Source organism: Ovis aries, chromosome 5 (assembly GCF_016772045.2).
Source record: "Ovis aries strain OAR_USU_Benz2616 breed Rambouillet chromosome 5, ARS-UI_Ramb_v3.0, whole genome shotgun sequence".
Lineage (NCBI taxonomy): Eukaryota > Metazoa > Chordata > Mammalia > Artiodactyla > Bovidae > Ovis > Ovis aries.
The window spans coordinates 88,241,510-88,265,118 of NC_056058.1; the positions used below are offsets into that span (position 1 = coordinate 88,241,510).

The 23,609-nt window shown below is 41.2% G+C and overlaps 1 protein-coding gene across 1 annotated transcript in view; it reads left to right on the top strand.

Annotated features, from left to right (window-relative positions):
* The window catches only part of ADGRV1 (adhesion G protein-coupled receptor V1), a 552,816-nt gene that overhangs the window by 480,935 nt on the left and 48,272 nt on the right, over positions 1 to 23,609 (top strand). Inside the window, exon 87 of the mRNA XM_027970511.2 lies at positions 1,303 to 1,424. Coding sequence (XP_027826312.2) covers positions 1,303 to 1,424 — 122 coding nt within the window. The remainder of the gene's footprint in view (positions 1 to 1,302; positions 1,425 to 23,609) is intronic.

Consider the following 23,609-nt stretch of genomic DNA (forward strand, 5'->3'; position numbering starts at 1 on the left):
TACATTGAGACTCTATATGACAAAAATAAATGAGTGAAGAAATCAAATATTCGATTAGTGAAAGAATATTTACCTAGTTCCTAAGTAATGCCATACAAGCTCATACTAATTACCAAAGAAAAAGGACTAACTCTGTAGTGGAGGACTCATGCAGCCACTACCTTAATCAAGTGGCCAAAACAAACAGCCTAAATAATAGGACAAATTGAATTCTTGTGGAAACCAATAGAATGCTGTAAAAAGAACCCAGCATCACTTCTGTGATTTCTGGCTAAGTTTATAATCTAAATCATGAGAAAATATCAAACTCAAATTTAAGGATGCTCTACAAGACAGACTTCCCAGGTAAGGTCAGTGGTAAAGAATCTGCCTGCCAAGCAGGAGATGTAGTTTCGATTCCTGGGTTGGGAAGATCCCCTGGAGAAGGAAGTAGCAACACACTCCAGCGTTCTTGCCTGGAAAATCCCATGGACAGAGGAGCCTGGTGGGCTGTAGTCCATAGGGTTGCAGAGCAGTTGGACATGACTTCGCGACTAAACAACAACAAGATCTGATTCACTTTCCAAATCTTATATGGCTTGCCATTTACATATTACTATCTCCTCTTTTAAGATTATTATTCTAAATCCAAAATATCAGAGATAAAGTAGAAAGGGTAATGAAGTCCTTTGGCCCGCAAGAAATCTGTTCTGGGAGCTGTCAAAACAAATTTCATGATAAAATAATGGTGGAATAAACTTACTCTTGACAGTAGTGAATCAGTCTCGTCATCTTTGCTCTTAACCACAGCTGTAGAGCTTGGTGTCCACTCAGTCAGAAAAAAAAGGTATGAATACATATGTTTCCATTACATACAAACAAGTTCATTAATGTTTCAAAATGTTAGACTAGGCTGCTGTAATTTTGGAAGCACATTGCTGCCTGCCATTTTCTGATAGAGAGCGCTTGTAAATTTTCCAAAGTAAAAAGCAGGTTTATATACTGGGCCTTTCCTGGGATCGAAATGTGAGTGCATCTCCAGCGCTTCCTGAACAGGCCAGCAGGTGGTAGTCTAGGAGAGGAACAGGTCTCATCCTTCTCCAGCCTTGGAGGGCAGAGAGAGAACAGAAGGAATGTAGACTCAGCAATGTTCCCTCCTCTTCTCTGGAATCCCTAAGAATGGGATTTCCAAGGTTGTTCTTGCAAAACAGGTACTTGGGCACAGAGGGTATCTCCAGGAAGGAGCTAAAAGTAATTTTGTATGCATGTATGATTATGAAGTATTCTCAAGTTCAAAAATTCTTTTTCTTTTATGGTGTCTAGAAATTCCGCTGGTTTTGTATCTCTTTGCCCTGATTTCGATGACATGGCTTTGGGGAGGCCTGCACATGGCTTACAGACACTTCTGGATGTTGGTTCTGTTCGTCATTTTCAACAGCTTGCAGGTAAGCCTCACGGTTGGGTTACAGCACGCATGTGTCGTAGTGAACACAAGGCGTGGAGTCTCAACATAAAGGAATCAAGCATCCACAGAGGTGAATTCATATGCACAAAACATCACGCAGAGTGTTAGATCAAAGTAGTAAAGATTGTGTTAAATTTTTTTAACACCTTAAATATTGCTGCTGCTGCTGCTAAGTCTCTTCAGTCGTGTCCTACTCTGGTGACCCCATAGACGGCAGCCCACCAGGCTCCCCCGTCCCTGGGATTCTCCAGGCAAGAACACTGGAGTGGGTTGCCATTTCCTTCTCCAAGGCATGAAAGTGAAAAGTGAAAGTGAAGTCTCTCAGTCATGTCCGACTCTTAGCGACCCCATGGACTGCAGCCCACCAGGCTCCTCCATCCATGGGATTTTCCAGGCAAGAGTATTGGAGTGGGTTGCCATTGCCTTCTCCATCTAACTTGCTGGTTATACAAATAGAAAGATATAAAATCTTTACCCTCCTTCATTTTGACAACACCTAAGTAACTACAAAAACATGTTTCTTTTTCAGCAGTATTGATGTTTATAAACTTTACAGATGGCAGCTATTTAGGGCACACGCATATATTTGGACTGGGTTTGTGTATAAAAATTAGATCAGCTGAGAGTGAAATAACAATGATGGTCAAGCAGTTCCCTATTAAGTCTGGTACTTGGTGTTTTGGTTCACTGAAAATGATTGACATCCTCCAAGTCTGGCAATGCCTAGCTTAAGTTAGCTTTGTGAGCATGTTTGGATGGTATAACTAGAAATTATATAACTAACAAAAATTAAAACTGACTTTTTTGTGCTTTTGTTAAATGGAAAAAAAGCTGCAACCTGAAATTAGCAAATGGAACAAATGAACTCATTTTTTTCTTATTTTCCAAAGTAAAAAGATCTGTCTGTAGACTAAAACAGTCTCTTGAATTTATCAAGGATTTCTCTAAACAGCCCTTGTTTGGATCACCATCTTATAAAATAACCTCTGTAGAGAAAGTATTAGGATTATAGCACACAACTGAAATATGACTCAAACCATATTTAGGTTTGCTTTTTCTGAGACAGCTTCATTAGTGAGATCACATTTAACAAGGTAGTGCCTACTCAGATCAGAATATCCATTTAAGGAGGGGAAAGATACAAAGTAGCTTCAACATTTGGAATCAGGTTGATACAAGTTGACATATAGACATCTCTCAATAGATTTATAATTGAGTACCCAGTACTCGCACAGTGGTACCAGTGCTGCCATTACGAGGACGAAGATGACAGCCCTGCTCCTCTAGGATCCGATGATTCAGGGAGTAAGCAGACAATTAGCTGTAAGGGTATACTGTGGCAGGTGCCATGTAAACACGGTGTTACGAGAGCAGAGTGGAGGACTTGTTCACTCCTGCCCGGGCTAGTGTTTGAACTGAGCCCCAGAGGTTAGCCATTCAGGTCAGAGGCCCTGTCTTGGTCACCTTTGAATCCCTCGGCCTAGCAGAACTAATACCAAAGTCTACACTGACAGCCTACTGATGTATTTTGTTTGGTGAACACACAATGGTACACTGAACAGGGTTTTAATATTTGCTCAATTTTAAAATTTCACATCAAAACCTGAATGTCTGGCTTTTCTTTGATGGATTATTTGCATGGCAGCAGTTTCAAGTCCTGAGTAGACGTTGCCCTCTTTAGATGAGGCCTGTGACCTAACGTGACCTAATTATACTCGATATATCTCATTCACTTTACCTGCTCCTAGCTTGTGTCACCTTTCTGTGTCAGTTGCTTGGTCGTGTCTGACTCTTTGCAACCCCTTGGGCTGTAGCCCATGAGGCCCCTCTGTCCATGGGGTTCTCCAGGCCAGAATACTGGAGTGGGTTGCCATTTCCTTCTCCAGAGGATCTCCCCAACCCAGGGATCGCACCTGGGTCTCCTGCATTACAGGCAGATTCTTTACCATCTGAGCTATAGGGAAGTCCCATAAGTGACAAGTAGCCAGAGTTGGGTATTTCAGGCAGAGAATACAGTGTTAGACTAGGCTGCAGAATGCAAACGTGGTTAGTCTTGCCTACATGTGGGGAAGGAAGAAAGTTTATGCAGCTAGAAAAGTTGTGGTGGGAGAGGAGAGAGAAGGCTGGGTTGTCTTAATTGCCGTGTTTCCATGCTCAGAATGGGATGATAAACTTCAGCCTTTAGGTAAAGGGAAACCGTCAGAGTTTTTTGGTTTTTAAATTTGGGGCAGTTTTAAAAATTTGGGATAGGAATGACATGCTTATACCTACTCTTTAGAAGGATAGCTGGAAATGTTTCGGAGGATGCTGGGGGGAAAGAAGAGCGCCCCAGGCAGGAAGGCTGTTGTCATATTCCAGCCTATTCTGCGTGGGAGTGCACCTGAGAATAGAGAGAGGCGCCAGCTTTGAGAATATTATAGAGATAAACATTGATGCAGTTTGGTTTCGCCACTTCAGTGCAGGAGTTGGGGGCTCCCCAGGTAGTGCCAATGATAAAGAACCCACCTGCCAACGCAGGGGACATAAGAGACCCAAGTTCGATCCTTGGATTGGGGAGATCCCCTGGAGGAGGGCATGGCAACCCACTCCAGTCTTCTTGCCTGGAGAACCCCATGGACAGAGGAGCCTGGCGGGCCACAGTCCATAGGGTCACAAAGAGTCAGACACGACTGAAGTGACTTAGCCTGCACCGGGTGTTAGAGAGCCACGTCTCCTGGAGATCCTCACTCGGGTGCATGGCTGGGCACTGACTCCTTTGGTCAACGTGGAAATTACAGCAGGAGAAAGTCCTGGGGAATATTCAGTGGAGGTGGTGAGATTTGGGAGACTTTGGTAAAACTAACCAATGTTTTAGTAAGCAGGCTAATGAAAGAGAATCAAGATACAGTGGTTTGGAACTTTTGGAAGAAAAGAAAGCTTCAAAAGAAGACCCCTAACTCTGTCCAGTTAGCAGAGAAGTTAATTAGGGTAAGAAGAGGGCAGTGTGGTCTAGTGCCCTGGTCCCTGAACTGGAGTGTCAGCAGAGGCACGTGAAGGGCTTGTTAAAACACAGGTGGTGGGCCCCACACCCAGCGTTTCTGATGCAGTAGATCAGGGTGGGGCCTGGGAATCTGCATTTCTGACAGTTCTGGGTGATGCTGACGCAGCTGCTCTGGAAATCAGTTTGAGAACCACTGGTTAAAGTAAGTGTGACTGCAACTCCACAGCCTGCCACCTGGTTGACTTCAGCTGAGTCACAGGTATTTACTCGGTTCTGCTCTCTTCATCTATGAAAAGAGAATAAAGACCGTTCAAGATCACAGTGTGATTTAATTAAATAGCATAATGTGTGTAAAGCACACAGTACCTCATACATAAAGAACAGGGTGGTTTTTTTTGTTTGTTTGTGATATTCAAGACGTTTAATGGAGAAAGCAATAGCTTAGGAAGGAAGGTTGGCTGGTGCAAAGGACATTTGGGGGGTTGGTTTTCTTGTGAAAAGAACTAACGTAGAAGAAGGTACTGAAAACCAGAGGAATGACTCATTGCCTTGGCAAGATCACGGACAGGGCAGGGAGAACAGAAGAGATACATGGTCTGTCTGAGGGAGGCAGAGACGGGTTTCTTTCTCTGAGGCTCAGGAAAGAAGGAAGGACAGGAATACCCGAGAAACTATTTTGGAGCTGCAATTGTGGAAAGCCGGAGTTTGTATCCAGTCTTTCTCTTCTCTCTGAAAGGCAAAAAGCAAGGATGTTTGTTGAGAGGAATGGGTTAAAAGCTTGAAGTAAAAATAGTAAAAGGTAAGGAGCAGGTTCTAGGCAGGATGTAAATAGCAAACTATGGGGAGTTGGAAGACGGTAAAGGCATGACTGTCTAGAAGTTGGTGGGATTCAGGTTGGACACCTGATTGTAATTCAGCAGTCAATTACATAAATTAAGCCCTGAGATGAAAATGGTAGCCATTGTAACCTCTCCAACCACACACACAAGGAAAAAGTTTATTAAGCTGTTTTGGAGGGTGGAGGTTTGGTAGTAAAGGAGGATGGTTGAGCATTGAACTGCATTTCATGAGAAAATATAAAAGGAATTTTTATGATTTCTTTCTTTGAGAAACTGAAAACAAGCTAAGTATAAGCAATAACTAAAAGTATTCCAAATGCCTGTTTAATGAGCTTCCTTCCATCTCTGTGGCACCACTGAAGCCACGCCTGTCTCTATCGCTGATGCCGGGTATCTGGAGCTTTGGCACGTTCCTAGTACCAGTGCTGAGTCAGAGCTAAAACGAGCACCTGTGAAGAAACACTTGGAAAATATGGTTTCTCTAGGATTTATTAAGGTTCATTTAATGTATGAACCATCTCATGTCTCATCTTGGGCATTTCCATGGTATATGGCTATATAGTAGTAAATACATTCCATGAAAACTTAACAGTTGTTTTGTTTTTACTGAACTTCGTATTTTCTTATTGGCTTTTGTCAACACCTGTGACCACAGAAGGATATTATGTATCATACACTTGGCTTTTATATTTTGCTCAGAGGTTATTACTGCCTCACTTTTTAATCCAGTTTATTATGTCAGTTTAATCCAGTTTTTATGTCAGTTTATCCAGTTTATTATATTCAGGTGCTCTGAAACTGACAGATGGAGGTATATTTCTAAACTATTCTGATTTTTGATATATATTATTGGATACAATTTTAAAAAGAATACCTGATTACTTGAAATATTATCAGAAATTTCTCAAGATTTGGGGTTGAGCTTCCAAACTTCTGTTTGAGCATTTTAAGACAATGTATATGAAATAGTTTCTAAAGAGTGATGGATGCCAATGCAAAAGTGATATTAAAAAAGTTATTCTAAATATGTCAACTGTTATATGTATTGTTTTTCCTTGAACTCCAAGACATTTTTCCCCCAAGAGCTTAACTTTAATTCATTTTTAAATTTTATATGTGTGTGTTATTTACATCTTCTTGATAAAAAAAAATTTAAACTGTTGAGTATCAAGAGTGAGCAGAACATAGAGAATGAAGGGGGAAATGTCATCTAAGTTTATTCCCTAAGATTTTTTTTCTGATTCTAGGATTGCTTGCTAGCATGTCAGAATGTTTATGGTATCTGATTTTTCTCCACTTCCCTATTGTGCTTGATGTGTGAATGTTAGTGAACACATCCTGATTTTCAGGGAATAAAGCAGGGAATACACTACGAAAGACTTAAATTACCCTCACCCTAGGTCACTGATTATCCAAAAAACAATCATAGGGTGGCAGGTCCTCTGGCCATGCCTGGGTCATGAGCAGATGCTAACGGTGGAAAGATGTATTGCTCACAAAAACCACGTGAAATGGAATTCCCACCAGAAGAAAAGAGTCTCTTACCAATAGAATGGTAACAGGGCTAGGCAGACCAAAATAATACATGGCCACTAAGCATATTTCTATATTTTCTTGTTCATTGATGTAAGTTCGGACAAGGCCAAGTACAACTGCTGTCAGACTATTAGAAAACTTAATCAGCGTGACACTGGTATACTACGAATATCCTTAGGATCCATTGTAAACCAAATGTGCTACATTGTCCACAGAAAGTCATAAAGGACTGTGTTTATTATTTGTCTTAATTCTCTTATCCATTAACTTGATAATTTCTATTTTTAAAAGCTAAAAGTTGAGCTTATGATTTCTTTTTATATAATTATATTTATTTTTAGTTGATTGATGATTGCTTTACAATGTTGGTACGCTTTCTGTCATACGTCAACTTGAATTAGCCATAGGTAGACATATGTCCCCACCCTCTTGAACCTCCCTGCCACCTCCCACCCTTTCCCACACCTCTAGGTCATTCCAGAAGCCCAGTTTGAGTTCCCTGAGTCGTCCGGCAAATTCCCATTGGCTGTTTTACATGTGTTAGTGTGTATACGCTTCTGTGCTGCTCTCTCCAGATAGCCCACCCTCTCCTGCCTCTCCCCAGCCCTTGTCCATCAGTCTGTTCTCTATGTCTGCGTCTCCAGTGCTGCCCTGCAAATAGCTTCATCAGTACCATCTTTCTAGATTCCATATATATGCGTTACGATATGATGTTTCTCTTTCTCTTTCTGACTTACTTCACTCTGTATAATATGCTCTAGGTTCATCCACCTCATTAGAGCCAACTCAGATGTGTTCCTTTTTATGGATGGGTAGTATTTCATTGTATATATGTATCATAGCTTCTTTATACATCCATCTGTCAGTGGACATCTAGGTTGCTTCCGTGTCCTAGCTATTGTAAATACTAATGAAATGAATATTGGAGTACATATATCTTTTTCCGTTTTGGTTTCCTCAGGGTATATGCCTAGAAGTGGTATTGCTGGGTCTTATGGGAAATAGATGGGGAAACAGTGGAAACAGTGTCAGAGTTTATTTTTGGGGGCTCCAAAATCACTGCAGATGGTGATTGCAGCCATGAAATTAAAAGACGCTTACTCCGTGGAAGGAAAGTTATGACCAACCTAGATAGCATATTCAAAAGCAGAGACATTACTTTGCCAACAAAGGTCCATCTAGTCAAGGCTATGGTTTTTCCAGTGGTCATGTAGGGATGTGAGAGTTGGACTGTGAAGAAAGCTGAGCGCCAAAGAATTGATGCTTTTGAACTGTGGTGTTGGAGAAGACTCTTGAGAGAGTCCCTTGGACAGCAAGGAGATCCAACCAGTCCATCCTAAAGGAGATCAGTCCTGGGTGTTCATTGGAAGGACTGATGCTAAAGCTGAAACTCCAATACTTTGGCCACCTCATGCGAAGAGTTGACTCATTGGAGAAGACTCTGATGCTAGGAGGGGTTGGGGGCAGGAGGAGAAGGGGACGACAGAGGATGAGATGGTTGGATGGTATCACCAACTTGATGGACATGAGTTTGGGTGAACTCTGGGAGTTGGTGATGGACAGGGAGGCCTGGCGTGCTGCAATCCATGGGGTCACAAAGAGTCAGACATGACTGAGCAACTAAACTGAACTGAACTGACGGTACTTTTATTCCTAGTTTTTTTAAGGAATCTTCATACCATCTTCCATAGTGTCTGTATCAATTTATATTCCCACTAGCAGTGCAAGAGGGTTCCCTTTCTCCAAACCCTTTCCAGCACTTGTTGTTTGTGGATTGCTTGATGATGGCCATTCAGACCAGTGTGAGGTGATACTTCATTGTAGTTTTGATTTGCATGCAGTTGCTCAGTCATGTCCAACTCTTTGCAACCCCTGGACTATACAGCCCATGGAATTCTCCAGACCAGTATACTGGAGTGGGTAGCTTTTCCCTTCTCCAAGAGATCTTCCCAACCCAGGGATCGAACCCAGGTCTCCTGCATTGCAAGGGGACTCTTTACCAGCTGAGCCACAAGGGAAGCCCAAGAATACTAGAGTGGGTAGCTTATCCCTTCTCCAGCAGATCTTCCTAACCCAGGAATTGAACCAGGATCTCCTGCACTGTAGGCAGATTCTTAACCAGCTGAGCTATCAGGGAAGCTTTTCTGGTAGAGCTTATCATTTCTAAGAATTGTGCTGAAAGTTATAGGTGACAACTTTCTTAAAATGTTCAGTCCAAGGTATATTCACATTTGTGTAAGCCATTAAAGGAAGTAATTACTAAGTCTGATACTCTGCTGTATCACTAGTAGAACCCTATCAATCATTATACTGTTGAAACAGCTACTGTCTAAACCCCCTGCAAGTATTCCAGGGGACCTGCCAGCTGAAAGGCTAATGCTTGGCTAGACAGAGAGCCTCCAGCAACTGCTCCAGGGCTAGTCCTACAATCTGAGGGGTTGGTACCTATGCCACACTCGAAACATTGAGTGCATCGCACCCAGACTAACTGTGTTCTAAATGCATTTCTATTTTTAACCTGAACCACTCAGCTTCAGACTTAAACACAGTGTATATTCTAGGCTTCTCTAGGACTCTCCCATTTGCTCAGTCAAAATTTCACCGACTTGATAATCTTCTTATCAGGGAATCCTGAGTAAGATAATGAGGGTAGCCAGCAGTAAAGAGGCATGAGCTTCTTAGAGATGCTGAAAAATAAGTTTTGGGAGCTGATTCATATACGGAGAAGAACCTTTCCAAAAGCTGAAATGCATTCTTCTTGGAATGCATAAGTTGGCAAGGGAGCAGAACTTTACATAGTATGGGGATATGACACTTCTCAGTATGTGAGTTATGAGACCACATTCTTCAGAGTCTTACTTGACTGTCTCTGTGTAACTGACTTAAACTTGTTCGTTTATGCGAGCATCTGGTCTCGAGATGCTCCCTGGCAGTTTTTGAGTCATTCCCTATTTCAGAGAAGGCAGTTACAACATGGAATTTGTAGCTAAAAATATATAGCCTGTATTCAAATTTAAGGTCAGCTGGTTAAAATCATTTCCATTCCTAGTCCCACATCTTAAACAGCTAAATGGCTAGGGAAATAAGTGCCTAGTTCTCAGAGGTGGGAACCACTTATCATACATTTTAGAAAAGATAATTGTTCTTTGGTGGCCACTCGAGTGCCTTGAACACATAAAACATTTTCCTTCTACTAAAAAATAGTGTTTCTTTTCTTTTTCTCCCTTTTCTTTCCCTCCGTCCTTCATTCCTTCCCTCTCTTTCTGTCTTCTTTCCTCTATTCTTGTGTGTCTGTGTGTTAATTGTTCAGTTGTGTCTGACTCTTTGACACCCCATGGACTGTAGCATGCCTGGCTCCTCTGTCCATGGGATTCTCTAGGCAAGAATGCTGGAGTGGGTTGCCATTCCCTTCTCCAGGGGATCTTCCCAACCGAGGATTGAACCCAGGTCTCCTGCATTGCAGGCAGATTCTTTACTGTCTGAGCCACCAGGGAAGCCCCTTCCTTCCTTGCTTTCTATCTATCGCTTGTTGTTTTATATTGAAGTTCAGCTTTAAAACTAAAGCCATCTTTCATGAAGAGATTTTCCCAATAAAAGTAGTCCTTGAGGAATCACAAGAAATGGAATATGTTTCCTTTCACACAAAAAGGTACAGAGTTCTTTGCAAATGGAATAGAAAAGAACATTAATAATCCTCTTAATTTTCTTCTCACAATTCCCGTTTAGCATCCAGAGAGCTTCAGTGCAGGTGTCTGCTTAGATCCAGTACATATTTAGTCTTGGCTGCTTCCTTTTGCGGATGAACAGCTCTTGGGAAATACGCATTGTTAAATAATCAGTTACAGAGGACTAATTGTTTCAAGGCACTCCCTTTGCGATTGCTTTCCAACAGCCAGCAGTAATAAGAAATGTCACTTTGTTTCCACTGGAGACTAGCGCATGAACTATTCATGAAGAATGGAAAAGCAGTCCTCCCAGAAAGCCCTGGAATAAACACGTAGGAGCCAGGGGAGGTTGGGACTGTATCACTGATTTGTCCCAGAACCATGTCAAGTTCAGTGGAAAAAAATTAACTACACTTGTTTTGGAGAGTGAAATTCAGAAACTAATGAATGCCTCGTGTGCTCTTCAGAACATCCCAGAACATTTCTATAACTTTACAAATAAATATACAGAAGCTAAGACAAGGAGATACATTTAAATTGTCCTGATTGGGTCATGCCACTCTGTTCAATGTTTAGTAGCATCTGGGCTGGCGAAATATTAATATCCTTGGGCTTTCATGCAATAAACTTCTTACTCCATTTGACAATGAATGACAGCATTACCTTTTCATTAACTTGTTGATTGGCCAAGCAGGGCCCTTCAGACAGACTACAGGATTTTCACTTTTGTTTGTGCTAGGTTCTCCAAATAAAAAGTGTCTGGATCTGATCTGCTGGTGACTGTTTTCTACAAATACAGGTTTAGACATGATGGGCTTGAATAAACTTACCTTTTGATACCTGGTTCCATCCTTGCAAAGCATGTACCCCCATTTCTCCTACCCCAGTCCTATCTGAGTTTTTTACTTGGTGGCTTTTTCATTTCCAAGTTTTTCCTGTGCCCTCTATGACCACATTTTTTGCATTTTTAACTGTGCTTCTTGGGCTTTGTGGGCCTTTACTGTACCTGCAAAAAGACCTAGCATGCTCTGATCCCAAAATATCAAACCAACAAGAATTAAAGTAAGCAAGATACATACCACCCCTTGTTAAAAGAGTTTGAGGGGAACAGAGCAAACAATGAACATTTGGGCCAGTTTTTCTCCAATCATTCAGACTCTTTGCCTTGGTGTTAATTTATCATTTTTCCAGAGTCTGAAACTCTGTTTTTATCTCACATATTACTCAGATATTGAGGTGGGGAGAATATATTTTTTATAAATATGTGCATATTTTATAACAGTCTTTCATATTAAGCTGTTAGCTGTAGTAGAAAGAGAATACAATTAAGTGCCTGCCAAATGACTTGGCATCTCTGAGCTTTAGTTAGCTAATACTTTCCAAAGGGAGATGCTGATTCTCACCCTGTTTTGTCCTAAGTATTATATAAATTTATATATATGTAAAATTTGTAAACTACATGATGTTTTACAAAGTCCTGTAAGTGAATAAATGGACAACAAGAAATGTTTGTCTCAGAAAGCTGTAGGAGATCAATGAGAGGCCAGAGAGGAAGTTTTGTAAGCGCAGTCTTTTTTGTTAATTGAAACTTAGTTGCTTTACAGCGTCATGTTAATTTCTGCTGTACAGCAAAGGAATTCAGTTGTACTCTTTTAAAATCTTCTTTTCCATCGTGGTTTATCCCAGGATGTTGAATGTAGCTCTCTGCGCTAGACTGTTGTTGTTTATCCTTTGTATATACACTAGTTTGTGTCTGCTAATCCCCAACTCCTTCTCAAGTCCTCCCTCGCCTCCCACTCCCCCAAGCCTGTTCTCTGTGTCTGTCACGGCTCAGTCTTTGAATCCCCTCTTCAGCCAGTGGCTCACCCCGCGAAAGGTCTCGTCCCCTCATAGGTATTCCCCTGCTGCAGTCCTTTGTGATTATACTCACAGTGCTTGGCTTACAACATAGATCTGTCGTCATCACTTGTCTGCTTTTAAATGTGTAGGACAAAAAATAAATAAATAAATGTGTAGGACATGCCTCAGGTTTCAAGTAAGTAACCTATGTGGGCAGACAGGTTTATTTTGAGACTCCAAGGATTGGTGGGACTGTAGAAGAATCAAACACTACAGCCTCCTCCCCAAAGCATGCAGATGAGAAAAGCAAATATTGCGTGGGCCAAACGAAAGTTTTGGCAGGTAAACTCTCATAGGTGGCAGTCATGTGCAACTCCTGTATACAAAATTCAATTTCCTTCTCTAAAGAGGGTTTAATTTTTCTTTTGGAAGCCAAGAGGAATATAGGCCAGTCAGGTCTTTGGTCCAGGCACTGTGGGTTTCAAGCATTGCGATGGTTAATCCACTTATGGTCTTCACCCTCTCTTGGGGCAAGCTCAAAGTTTGTTCAGGGTACCAAAGTGACTCAGCTGAAAGCTGATCATGTTTCCTGGAACTCCTCCTCAGCAGTCTCGGGACACCATTTTTTCATTCCTTGGTACTATGAAACTGCTAGATCCTCTGCTTGGTTTGTGAGCATCTGAGCAGCCGCTTTCTGCTGAGTTTCTTAGCCTTTCAGCCAACACGCAGGCAGCTTCAGCTGTGGCAAATGCCTTTACTATTCCCTTTTTCTCGGGAGTCTTGGCCCCTCAAGTCCTGGGTGCTTCAGTAGGTTTGAACTCTATTTTTTGTCTCGCCAACCTAGTCAGATGGCGGCAAGTCCCGGGCTACAACTTTCTGTTTGGCCTCTGGGCATCTCATTTTGCATTGGAAAATTCCCTGAAGAAAAAAAAAGAAAGAAACAGCAGTGAATACAGGGCTCCCCGCTCAGTTGGTTGTGCTTTTCTCTAGGATCTTGGTCCCTCGAATACTAGCTGTTTGGATGCCCTCCTCCTGCTGTTTTGATACTGTGTTTGTTGTTGTTTTGTTATTGTGGTTGTGTATATGAAAGTGCATTCTCCAGCTTGTAGAACTGTGCTCAATGAGAGCTCATCAGATATAAACTCTACTAGAGCCGGGAACAAGTCTCAAATTAATCTCACCAAATTTCTAATAAATGTTTAACATAAACAGAATTCACATTAATAAATGAAGATATTTAAAGCCACTGCAGTTCATTGCATATCTAATGGATATCTCTTAAAACGTATGCACTGGGCTGGTGCTCCTGAGAACATCAATGAGGAAGCCTGAATAAGCATTAAGGTCAACTGATGAGGTGCGTTTTATGTCTTGTATATCACCAGTATATGTACACACACACAAACACACATAGGTATAGGTATAGTATTTTTTTAAAAAATAAAAACTGAGTAAGGTCTTAGAATTTATAATCCATCTGTTGAAAACAGATTGAAAGATGATATTCTGGCTATAGAATCACCTTACACCTATTTCACAAAATTAGACCAGCAGGACAAACAGACAATCAACACAGAAACACTGAGGAGCATCTAAAGGTGCAAGTTCCAAAAGGTTACTGCTCTCGGAAACAAGTCTGCCTTCTCAGAATGCGGCTTTTTAAAAAATGCCTGCAAAAATCCTCCTGACAAAACGATTTAAAGGCATGAATTCAAATATAAGCTGAAATTTTAAAAAATACTTTAGATGGATCCAGGAAGTCCTTCTTTCTTCATCCTTCAGAATAGATCAATTCTGTGTTGCTGTTTTCCTCTGCAAATATTTTAAATAACCTTCTCCTTAGCTTGAGAAATAGCATGAAATAGTGAGCTGAAAATATTTTGAAATACAGATACTCTCCTACACATTTGTGGCTTAGACAAGTTACTTAATTTTTCCAAAATGGGAATACTATGATTTACTTTATAAGGCATCTGTGGACGTCAACCAAAAGCAATGTATTTTACAATTTTTAGTCATTTTTAGTACATAATAGTTGTTTGGTGACATTAACTGCCTTTCTCCTTTCCCTCATGTGACACCATGATTGCATATGAATTTAAGATTATTTTCATACAGAGGCAAACCATGAGCTTCAGACCTTCATAGTGTATCACCGAAATCAGTTAGCGGTGTTTCTGTCATTGCTGATTATTCAGTCTGTCCAGAACCCTGATGATGTCACAGGCCACATTCCCTAAGTTATCATCTCAATGATCTTATTGGCTACAAGACCCTAGTGTATTGATACTATATAAGTCTGATATAAACATACAGTCTATTAGTTATAATGTATCCTTTGTTCCATAACTAACATTTTTTTAAAATTTCTAATTGGAGGGTAATTGCTTTACAATGTTGTGTTGGTTTCTGCTGTACAACAACGTGAATCAGCTGTAAGTATACATATATCCCCTCCCTCTTGAACATAACTGACATTTTAGGACAACACTTCAGACTCTGTCAGTCTCGGAAACTCTCATCATAAAGTGGTGATATGGTGGATTACATGTATTTTACGTTATTGTTTAAGCCAGTATCGTAACACTGAAATTTTTAAATCATCCCTTCAAAAAACAATCTATCTAGAATGTGTTTGTATATGTATGTGTTAGGCCACATGTCTCCATGCCTCTGGGCTCAATATATATTTTATAATGAAAATCACAACAATAGGACTAATATTTATTAAGTCATTTATTATTTATTAATAAGCATATATTTATATTTATAATATAAGCTTATATTTATAATATAATATAAGCTTATTATATGGAATTGTATTTATTTCATTTAATATATTTATATATTAAATAGATTTATATTTATATATTTATATTTCATTTAGTATATTTATAATATAATGTATTTATAATATAAGCTTATTATATGGAATTGTATTTATTTATTTATTTGTATAATAATTGTATTTATTTATTTATTTCATTTAATTCTTACACACCTAGTAGCTCATCAGTTCCCCCACTAGTCCATGTGATGCTGGCATACTGTGGAACCTCTTATTATTTATTTATTCCACAGCGCCTTAGCAGAAGGCTGTGCTTATAGCAGCTATTCAACAAATGCTTGTTGAATTCAAAATTTTGCTAAATTAAAATGCATAAAGAAGCAGCTTGGATTAAAATGAATCGGTGAGCATAATTAACACATGAATTATTGTTTTGTTATCTTTCACTTATAAAACGTCCACATTTCCACAAACATTCATCTATTTTAACATTGGCGTTCACTATAAAGTCACAGTCTCCCAAAGAACAGTCTCTGTTTGGCTTAATTGAAGATCTTCACTGGGGTCTGTAGGGCTGCAGTACCATACAGCAGACTCCAGATCAGATGGAAGGTTCCGCAGTGAGTATGCTGCCCACAAGTCATCTGCCATCCTTCATTCCCCTAGTTGTGTAATTTAACCAGTCTAGATAAAAGGGACCTTGAGCATCAAGTCAAGTTAGCAAGTCAAGTTAGCAAGTCAAGTTCCTCTGGCTTGCTTAAGACATTTGTAAGCACTGAGAAAATTGAAACAGAAATAAAACACATGATTCCAGCCCTCAAATGCAGAAAAAGCTCTAAAATCACATGTGAAGTTGGTGGCATGTCTGTGGCTCCCTTACAGATCCCTAGCTTTCACTTCCTATCTCATTGTGCCCACCACTCTCTAAAGCCCCTGCTCTGAACTACTGCTGCAACTTAACTGCCTTCCACCTGGACGAGTAGCCTGGTCCGTCATTTTAAATGTCATATAGACCTTGGGTGCATGTGTGCTGTGCTCAGCCACTCAGCTGTGTCTGACTCTTTGCAACCCCATGAACTGTGGCCCACCAGGCTCCTCCAGCCATCCGATTTTCCAGGCAAGAATACTGGAGTGAGTTGCCACTTCCTCCTCCAGGGGGTCTTCCCGACCCAGGGGTCAAAGCTGCATCTTCTGTGTTGGAAGGCAGCTTCTTTACCACTTGAGCCGCCTGGGAAGCCCATATAGGCCTTACTGGGTAGGAAGAACTTACACATGAGACACAGTTAGAGCCTAAGGCAGGGCTAGAAGAAATCAAGCATGGGATTGCACTGCCCAGGGTCCAAGCATCTCGGAGAGTGCCTGTTAAAGGAGACCCAAGAGCTGTGTTGAACTAAACAGGACAGATGAAGTGGGCATCCCAAATCTCTGGTAACAGTCTCATCCATGAACTCCACCATTTTCTGAAATCCCTAACACACATTACTTTTCAGTGAATATCACTGAAGTTTAAGCATGGCAGCAAAAGCGCAGTACAGTTACCATTTTTCTAGGAAAACGTGGTACGTCTCTGGCTTTGTTTTTCTCCCCTTACATGATATTTGCTGCGAAGACAAAGACATAGAAAATTTAGCACTAGCTAGGGATAGACAGCACATCTGAAGTGACGAAAAGGAAAGGACACTGTGGATTCACTGGCTGTATTCAGTCCGAGGAGCAGTTGTCCCAGGTGTGCTTTGGGGCCTCTTAAAACGAAGTCAGGGATTCGGTGCTTGAGAAATCACTGTCTCTCTTTTGCTTCTTTGCTTTCTCTGCTCTTTGAGGGCAAGGGCAGCCTTTTTGTCTGCTGACGTGTTCACAGCTCTTTGTACTACAGATTTCTTGTTTCATCACTGAATGCCCACCCTCGTCCCCAGCACTAGCAAGAGTTGGAGAATCTTAAATAGAAGAATGCAGGAAAAAAGATTACTGAATCTGTAAAACCTAATTACTAGAGGTGTATTAGTGACCTGATCATTTACTAAAAGGGAGTTTTTCAAAGGAATTTTTTCTTTTTTAATGAGTGATAGGCAAAATAAAATTGAATAAATTTACCCATTTTTTAAATTAGAAAACCCGCAGATATTTTCCCTTTTAAAATCTAGCAGAATTAACAGTTCACAGGGTAACCAGAGTTATTACAATGAGTTGGAGGGGGTATAGTCTTATTAAATGAATTTTATCACAGTTGTAAATATTACTGAATTATAGGTGATATGCCTTTAAGGTATCCACTTTTCATGAAGAATCACTATAAAAATAAAAAGGAGGTTTACAGAGATGTGTCCCTTTACACTGCTCATCCCAAGTGTGAAAGTTAGGTGTCTCTGAGTCTGTGAGGAATCTGCTTCTTTTTAATTTTCTTATAATAATATGTACTAGTAAAACTTTTGTTCATAATAATTTTCCTATCAATAATCATTTTCTATTTCCCAGGACCTTTTTAGAAATATTCATGCTTGAAACAAATTTTATAAAAGGAGTCATTCCTGTAGGTGCTTTTCAGTATCACATTCCTATGAGATACTTTTGAGAAGCTTAACTTTGTCATAGCCTTTTGCTTTACTTTTATTCAGACAACCTCATTCATCATATTTTAAGGTTTCTTTCTTCCAAAGAAGCCAAGTTAGTAGGCATTGTAGGGAAAAACTCTGCAAAAGTTTTTCAGATCTACTTGAATTTTGTCCATTTGCAAATTTGGTTGCTTCCAAACTGATAGTCACTTGGACTCCAAGGAGATCAAACCAGTCAGTCCTGAAGGAAATCAACCCTGAATATTCATTGGAAGGACTGATGCTGAAGCTCCAATCCTTTGGCCACCTGATGCAAAGAGCCAACTCATTGGAAAAGAACCTGATGCTGGGAAAGACTGAAAGTAGGAGGAAAAGAGGGCACCAGAGGATGAGATGGTTCGATAGCATCACCAACTCAACGGACATGAGTTTGAGCAAACTCTGGGAGATAGTGAAGGACAGGGAAGCCTGGCGTGTTGCAGTCCATGGGGTCGCAAAGTGTCGACTTAGCAACTGAACAACAATAACACAACTAGTCTCAGTATTTTAAGGAAATATCCAAATGTATATTTTCTGTTTCTAAATACATACTGGTTTCAGATAAAGTGTCTGACATCTCTCATCAGTGCCGATATGAGCTTATATGTGTACATTCTTCAGTATGGAATAATGCTCTACAAGCAAACAAAGAATGCCAGGTTCCTACCGACTACAGTAGCTGACCAGAGAGTCTATGCTAGAACCCCTTTTCCATTCTTTTGTATACCCATGAAATCCACTTCAAAGTTAAATTATCAGAGAAATGCTAGACCAGAATAACATAGATGTGAACTCCCAATGCGAGAGTTGTCTTAAAGAATGGGTCCCTCTGAATCATTGCTTCATTTTCTGTACTTGCCGTGTTTATCACCCCAAATTCTTGTAGCTTTAATAAGATGTACTTGTAAAATTCTTATTTCATCTTCTTCTTCTATGCTTCAGTATGTTATTTATGTATAAATGATCAAAGCCACAGTGTTTTGCAACTAGTAGGTTTCTTTTAGTACACTATAATTGAATACTTTCGTCTTTGGATGGAGTCCACAGTGGTTTTTTTTTTTTTTTTATGCCGCTAAACCATATAAATCAAAAGTTTTATTGGGAAATGTAGAGTCAGAGAAACAGAAAGGTCATCTCTACCAAAACAAAACCACATTTTGCTAGTCCTTGATACGTAATTTCATCATGTACTCTTCTCTGTCAAGCCTGAAACACACATTTTTAATGCAGAAGTGAATAGAAACCAAATATGAAATCGGTCTGAAATCTGGCTTTGTTTGAATCGCCAAATGGCTGCTTTAATCGCTGTGAATTAACAAAGTCCTATGCAACCCCGACCTTGATGCTCGGTGGCCCTGTTCTTTCCTCCTGCCTCGCTTTACTGGCCTGAGGAGAAGGGCTAGTTCTGCCATGCTGGAGATCTAGCAATATCCCCACGCTGCCTGCCCCTGTGAATGTTCCAAGTATTCTCCATGGCTGCCACTCTAAGCCCCTCACGTCTGTAGGGGTCATTCTAGCTTGGGCTTCCTGTTACTCATTGCTCTTCTTCTGCAGACTTCTCCCTCTCATTCTATACATCCAGAATTTTGACAGATTCTGCCCCTCTCTCTACTGTACTCACACTATTTATAATTCTCTTCTGTTTATGGCGATCACTTGCCCTTTTGTTTTCTGCTTCTCTGAATTATTATCTCCTATCAATTATGTTGCCTTTTTTTGCTCCTTTTCCTGTGACAGCTTGGGCACCAAAAGTAGATTTCTCATCCTACCAGGATCTCATTGACTTTAGTAAACCCTGAGTCAACTACTTCACCTCATGGATGAAGAAGCCAAGGCTGCAGAGGTCGACTGGGAAGTCGCTAAACTTTCTTTCTAAAAGTTCCACTTTTCCTCTTTATTTTCACTTGGGGCCAAAATAGTCTTTGAAGAACACCATCATAGAAAGAAATCAATTGCAAATGCATGACTATATAGCCCAAATACAAATAGATATGTATGGAATTGTTTGTACTTATGCGTCGTGATGACCCATGAGAAGAGCTTTGAACTAACAATGAGGGAGCACAGATATGTGAGTAACTAATTGTATGACACTGTGAAAAAGTTGGCTTAAAGCTCAACATTCAAAAAACAAAGATCATGGCATCCGGTCCCATCACTTCATGGGAAATAGATGAGGAAACAGTGGAAACAGTGTCAGATTTTATTTTTCTGGGCTCCAAAATCACTGCAGATAGTGATTGCAGCCATGAAATTAAAAGACACTTACTCCTTGGAAGAAAAGTTATGACCAACCTAGATAGCATATTCAAAAGCAGAGACATTACTTTGCCAGCTAAGGTCTGTCTAGTCAGGGCTATGGTTTTTCCTGTGGTCATGTATGGATGTGAGAGTTGGACTGTGAAGAAAGCTGAGTGCCGAAGAATTGATGCTTTTGAACTGTGGTGTTGGAGAAGAGTCTTGACAGTCCCTTGGACTGCAAGGAGATCCAACCAGTCCATTCTGAAGGAGATCAGCCCTGGGATTTCTTTGGAAGGAATGATGCTAAAGCTGAAACTCCAGTATTTTGGCCACCTCATGCGAAGAGTTGAGGCATTGGAAAAGACTCTGATGCTGGGAGGGATTGGTGGCAGGAGGAGAAGGGGACGAAAGAGGATGAGATGGCTGGATGGCATCACTAACTTGATGGACGTGAGTCTGAGTAAACTCTGGGAGTTGGTGATGGACAGGGAGGCCTGGTGTGCTGCGATTCATGGGGTCGAAAGAGTCGGACACGACTGAGCGACTGAACTGAACTGAACTGAACTGAACTGACCAAGTCATGAGGCTGGGATTTCTTCATCTAGAAAACAAAATCAGACAAAAGCTTGCCTAGCTCTGAAACTTTATGATTCTTTTCCAAAACTTTATAAACATGACTATTGCTCTGTGTGAGGAACCAGAAAAGTTGGAGACAATTGCTTTTGCCATTTATCCTTTCTATAACTTATGTGAGTACAGGTGTTTTCTGCTATTCTTTTGTTTCAAGTTGGAAAATGGGGGCCTCAGAGAGTAACATGAGCTGTAGAGTAATCGACTAGTGAGGGGGTGGTCTGGGACGTGAACCTGGATTTCCAGCAAACGGCCACTGGTCCCAGATGGCATCCCAGTGCTCCTGTGGGCCGCCACTGTTCTTTCTTCACTCACAGGTGCCCTCTATACTCCTGCTCACTGAATCGCAGATATCTCATACATCTCCCAGAACCCTGAAGAGCAGCCACAGGACTAACAGAAGAGTTATCTTTTGTATTTGAAACCCTACTTTTGCTACTCACTAAAGCCCCTTCCCCAAACAGTACATTTAAAATAGTTTGATGACTGTGTAGTAAATAGCAACTCAAGAGACAAAGATATTCATAGTTAAATGTTAAACTGATGATACTGACCAGAATACTCTTATCACTTACTACGTATCATTGAGAAATGTACTTCACTTCTCTAAGTCCCAATTTCTCCCCCTCTCTCTGAAAAGTGGGGATGATAACAGTACCCACCTTGGGACTGAGTCATATGAATAATAAATATGAAGCATGACCAAGTTTGTGGAGCTGAAAGAAGCTCAGAAATATTAGTTACTGTGATGGTGATGGTTGTGATATAACCCTCTTTGTGGTTACTCTTAGCAACAATAGTAATAATTAGAGAAATTCAGTGAAAGGTCTAGAGAAGGCATAGATGACTTCATGAAAAATGTTGCCTATAGCTGGGCTGCAAAAGATTCCAGTTTCGAATGAGTTTGGAAGAGGAGAAAGTCTCTTCTAGTTCTTCGGAATGAAGAAAGGGAAGGACAAAGGCACAGACAGGAAAGAGCATGGGCATCTTCATCTGGCTGGCACTTATGTAGGAGAGGAAAGAGAAATAGCGTGGAAAAGGCCCTGGGGTGGGAATGGGGAGGTGACATGAGCCAAGTCTTTTCACCACATTGTTATGAGATCCTAGAACAGTTTCAAGAACTTAAAAAAAAAAAAAAATTCCAAAAAAGTCCAGTATTTGAGGTATTGTTAAATACCTTAACCACTGTAAATATTTCATTCGGCTCTTTTGCATTCCGTCTGTAAAAACAGATTCAAGGACAGTCACCAGGGTGTTTGTTTTGCCGGAATGCAGAACCGTCATCACGCGTGTTCTTGTTCTTCCCACTGTCACTGACTCGGAGTGCGCTCTGAGCAGTGTGAAAGGAATTTACTATAAATAAAGAATGCATCGTAAATGCATCAAATAAAATTGAGACCCAGAGTGTAAGCTTGAGAGCAGGGGCCATGATTTATGAATCCTCCGTGCATCTGATGATCACAGCCCCTGCTACAGTGCTGAGAACTTGCTGAATGGAATCCAGAAAGCGCTCGCAGATTTGGACACTGCACAAAGGGGCCCTGCAGTGAAAGAGCTATGTCACATCCTAAAGGCAGAGAATGGTCACCTGGAACCTGATGGAGGGGTTCCCTGGATCCTGACACTGTTTGTATCCGTCTGAGACCCCTGGCCGTTCTTTTTTCCCCTCTTCCTATCTCTGTCTCTGTTCCATCAGCTGGAATCTGTTATCGTTTTTCTTTCCCTCTCAACATCTGTTGTCAATTGCATCCTGTTGTTTTTTTTGCCTGTCTTGATAATTCTCACACCTTCAGGGTTCCGTCAGTAGTCCTCAAGATAACTATGTGTGCTATAGTCTGAGACAGCAAGCCTGCTGCTCGCAAGGACCCCCCTCTGCCTGGAGAAATCCACCTGGTTGTGGCCCGCAGGGTGTTTTTTTTGGTTTGTTTTAGGAGACACGGTGAATTTCCCAGTTCAGAAAGGGTAAAATGAAAGACGAAAACCTCCAGATCTGTGCGATTTTCAGAAAGCCAGGGTGCATTCCTAGGAGCAGTTCATAAAGGCAGGTGCTGTGAGGAATCTGAGGCAGGAACTGGATTCCTGAAGCCAGCCAAGAGTTGATTGCTTATGTTTTTAGAGCTGCGTGAAAGAGAGAAATGTAGCTACCCCACTGCTGTGCAGTCAGCGGCATCTCGCAGCTGCGGGCCCCGAAGCACTTTGAAAAGCACCCCGAATGGTCTTCTGCCTCTGTGCTACCAACTCTTCACCTAGCCCTGCAGCGGGTTGCATGCTGTGTGTCATCGTACATGTGGATTGGGTTCAAGAAGCCAGCCTCTGCTGTTTTCTAAGGCAGAGAGTTGGCAAGTGTCCTGAATACAGTCTCAGTGTAATCTCCATAGTTTCAGGTTGAAGCAAAGAAAATATTTGAGTTGCTCTGAGCTTGACTTCAGACATCAAGCCTTATGTTGATCAACTTTACATTCTAATTTGGGGCCCGCGTGAAGGCATAAAACCACACACACACACACACACACACACCCAGGACTCTCTCCCTTGGCGTGACGTTACAACTTTTTAGCGACAAATAGTTGGCTCAATTATGAGTTATCTCTCTTCCTCACCGAGTTCTCTCCCTACTCAAGCAATTGGATTCAGAGACAGAAGACCATCAGTGAGTGGTAGTATCTGGGCCTTTCTTGAACTTCTGCCCCTTTGGCAAAGAAAGATGATTCTTACTAGTAAGTGTTCGTGCTATTTCAGGGCAGCTCTGGAGACAGGAAAACACAGAGATGGAAATGGTTAGAGGAGGTATCAGGCAAATTGCCAGGTATCTACTGACAGCCACCTAGAGCTTCTACCAGGCTCTCTTCTCAATACTTGGGGTGCCCTCACCAGCAGCTGCAGACTCCCCCTGAGTGCCAGGGGCTACGAGCACAGGCTGTTGGTCAGGAGGCCCTTGGCTAAAGGGGCAGCAGCTGCGTGGCTCCAGTTCAGCGTTTGCTAGATGGGAAGCAGAGCCAGTGTCAGCCAGGTCTTCTGATTTTTCTAGAGAAGCCTGAAACCAGATTTTTATGTGAAAG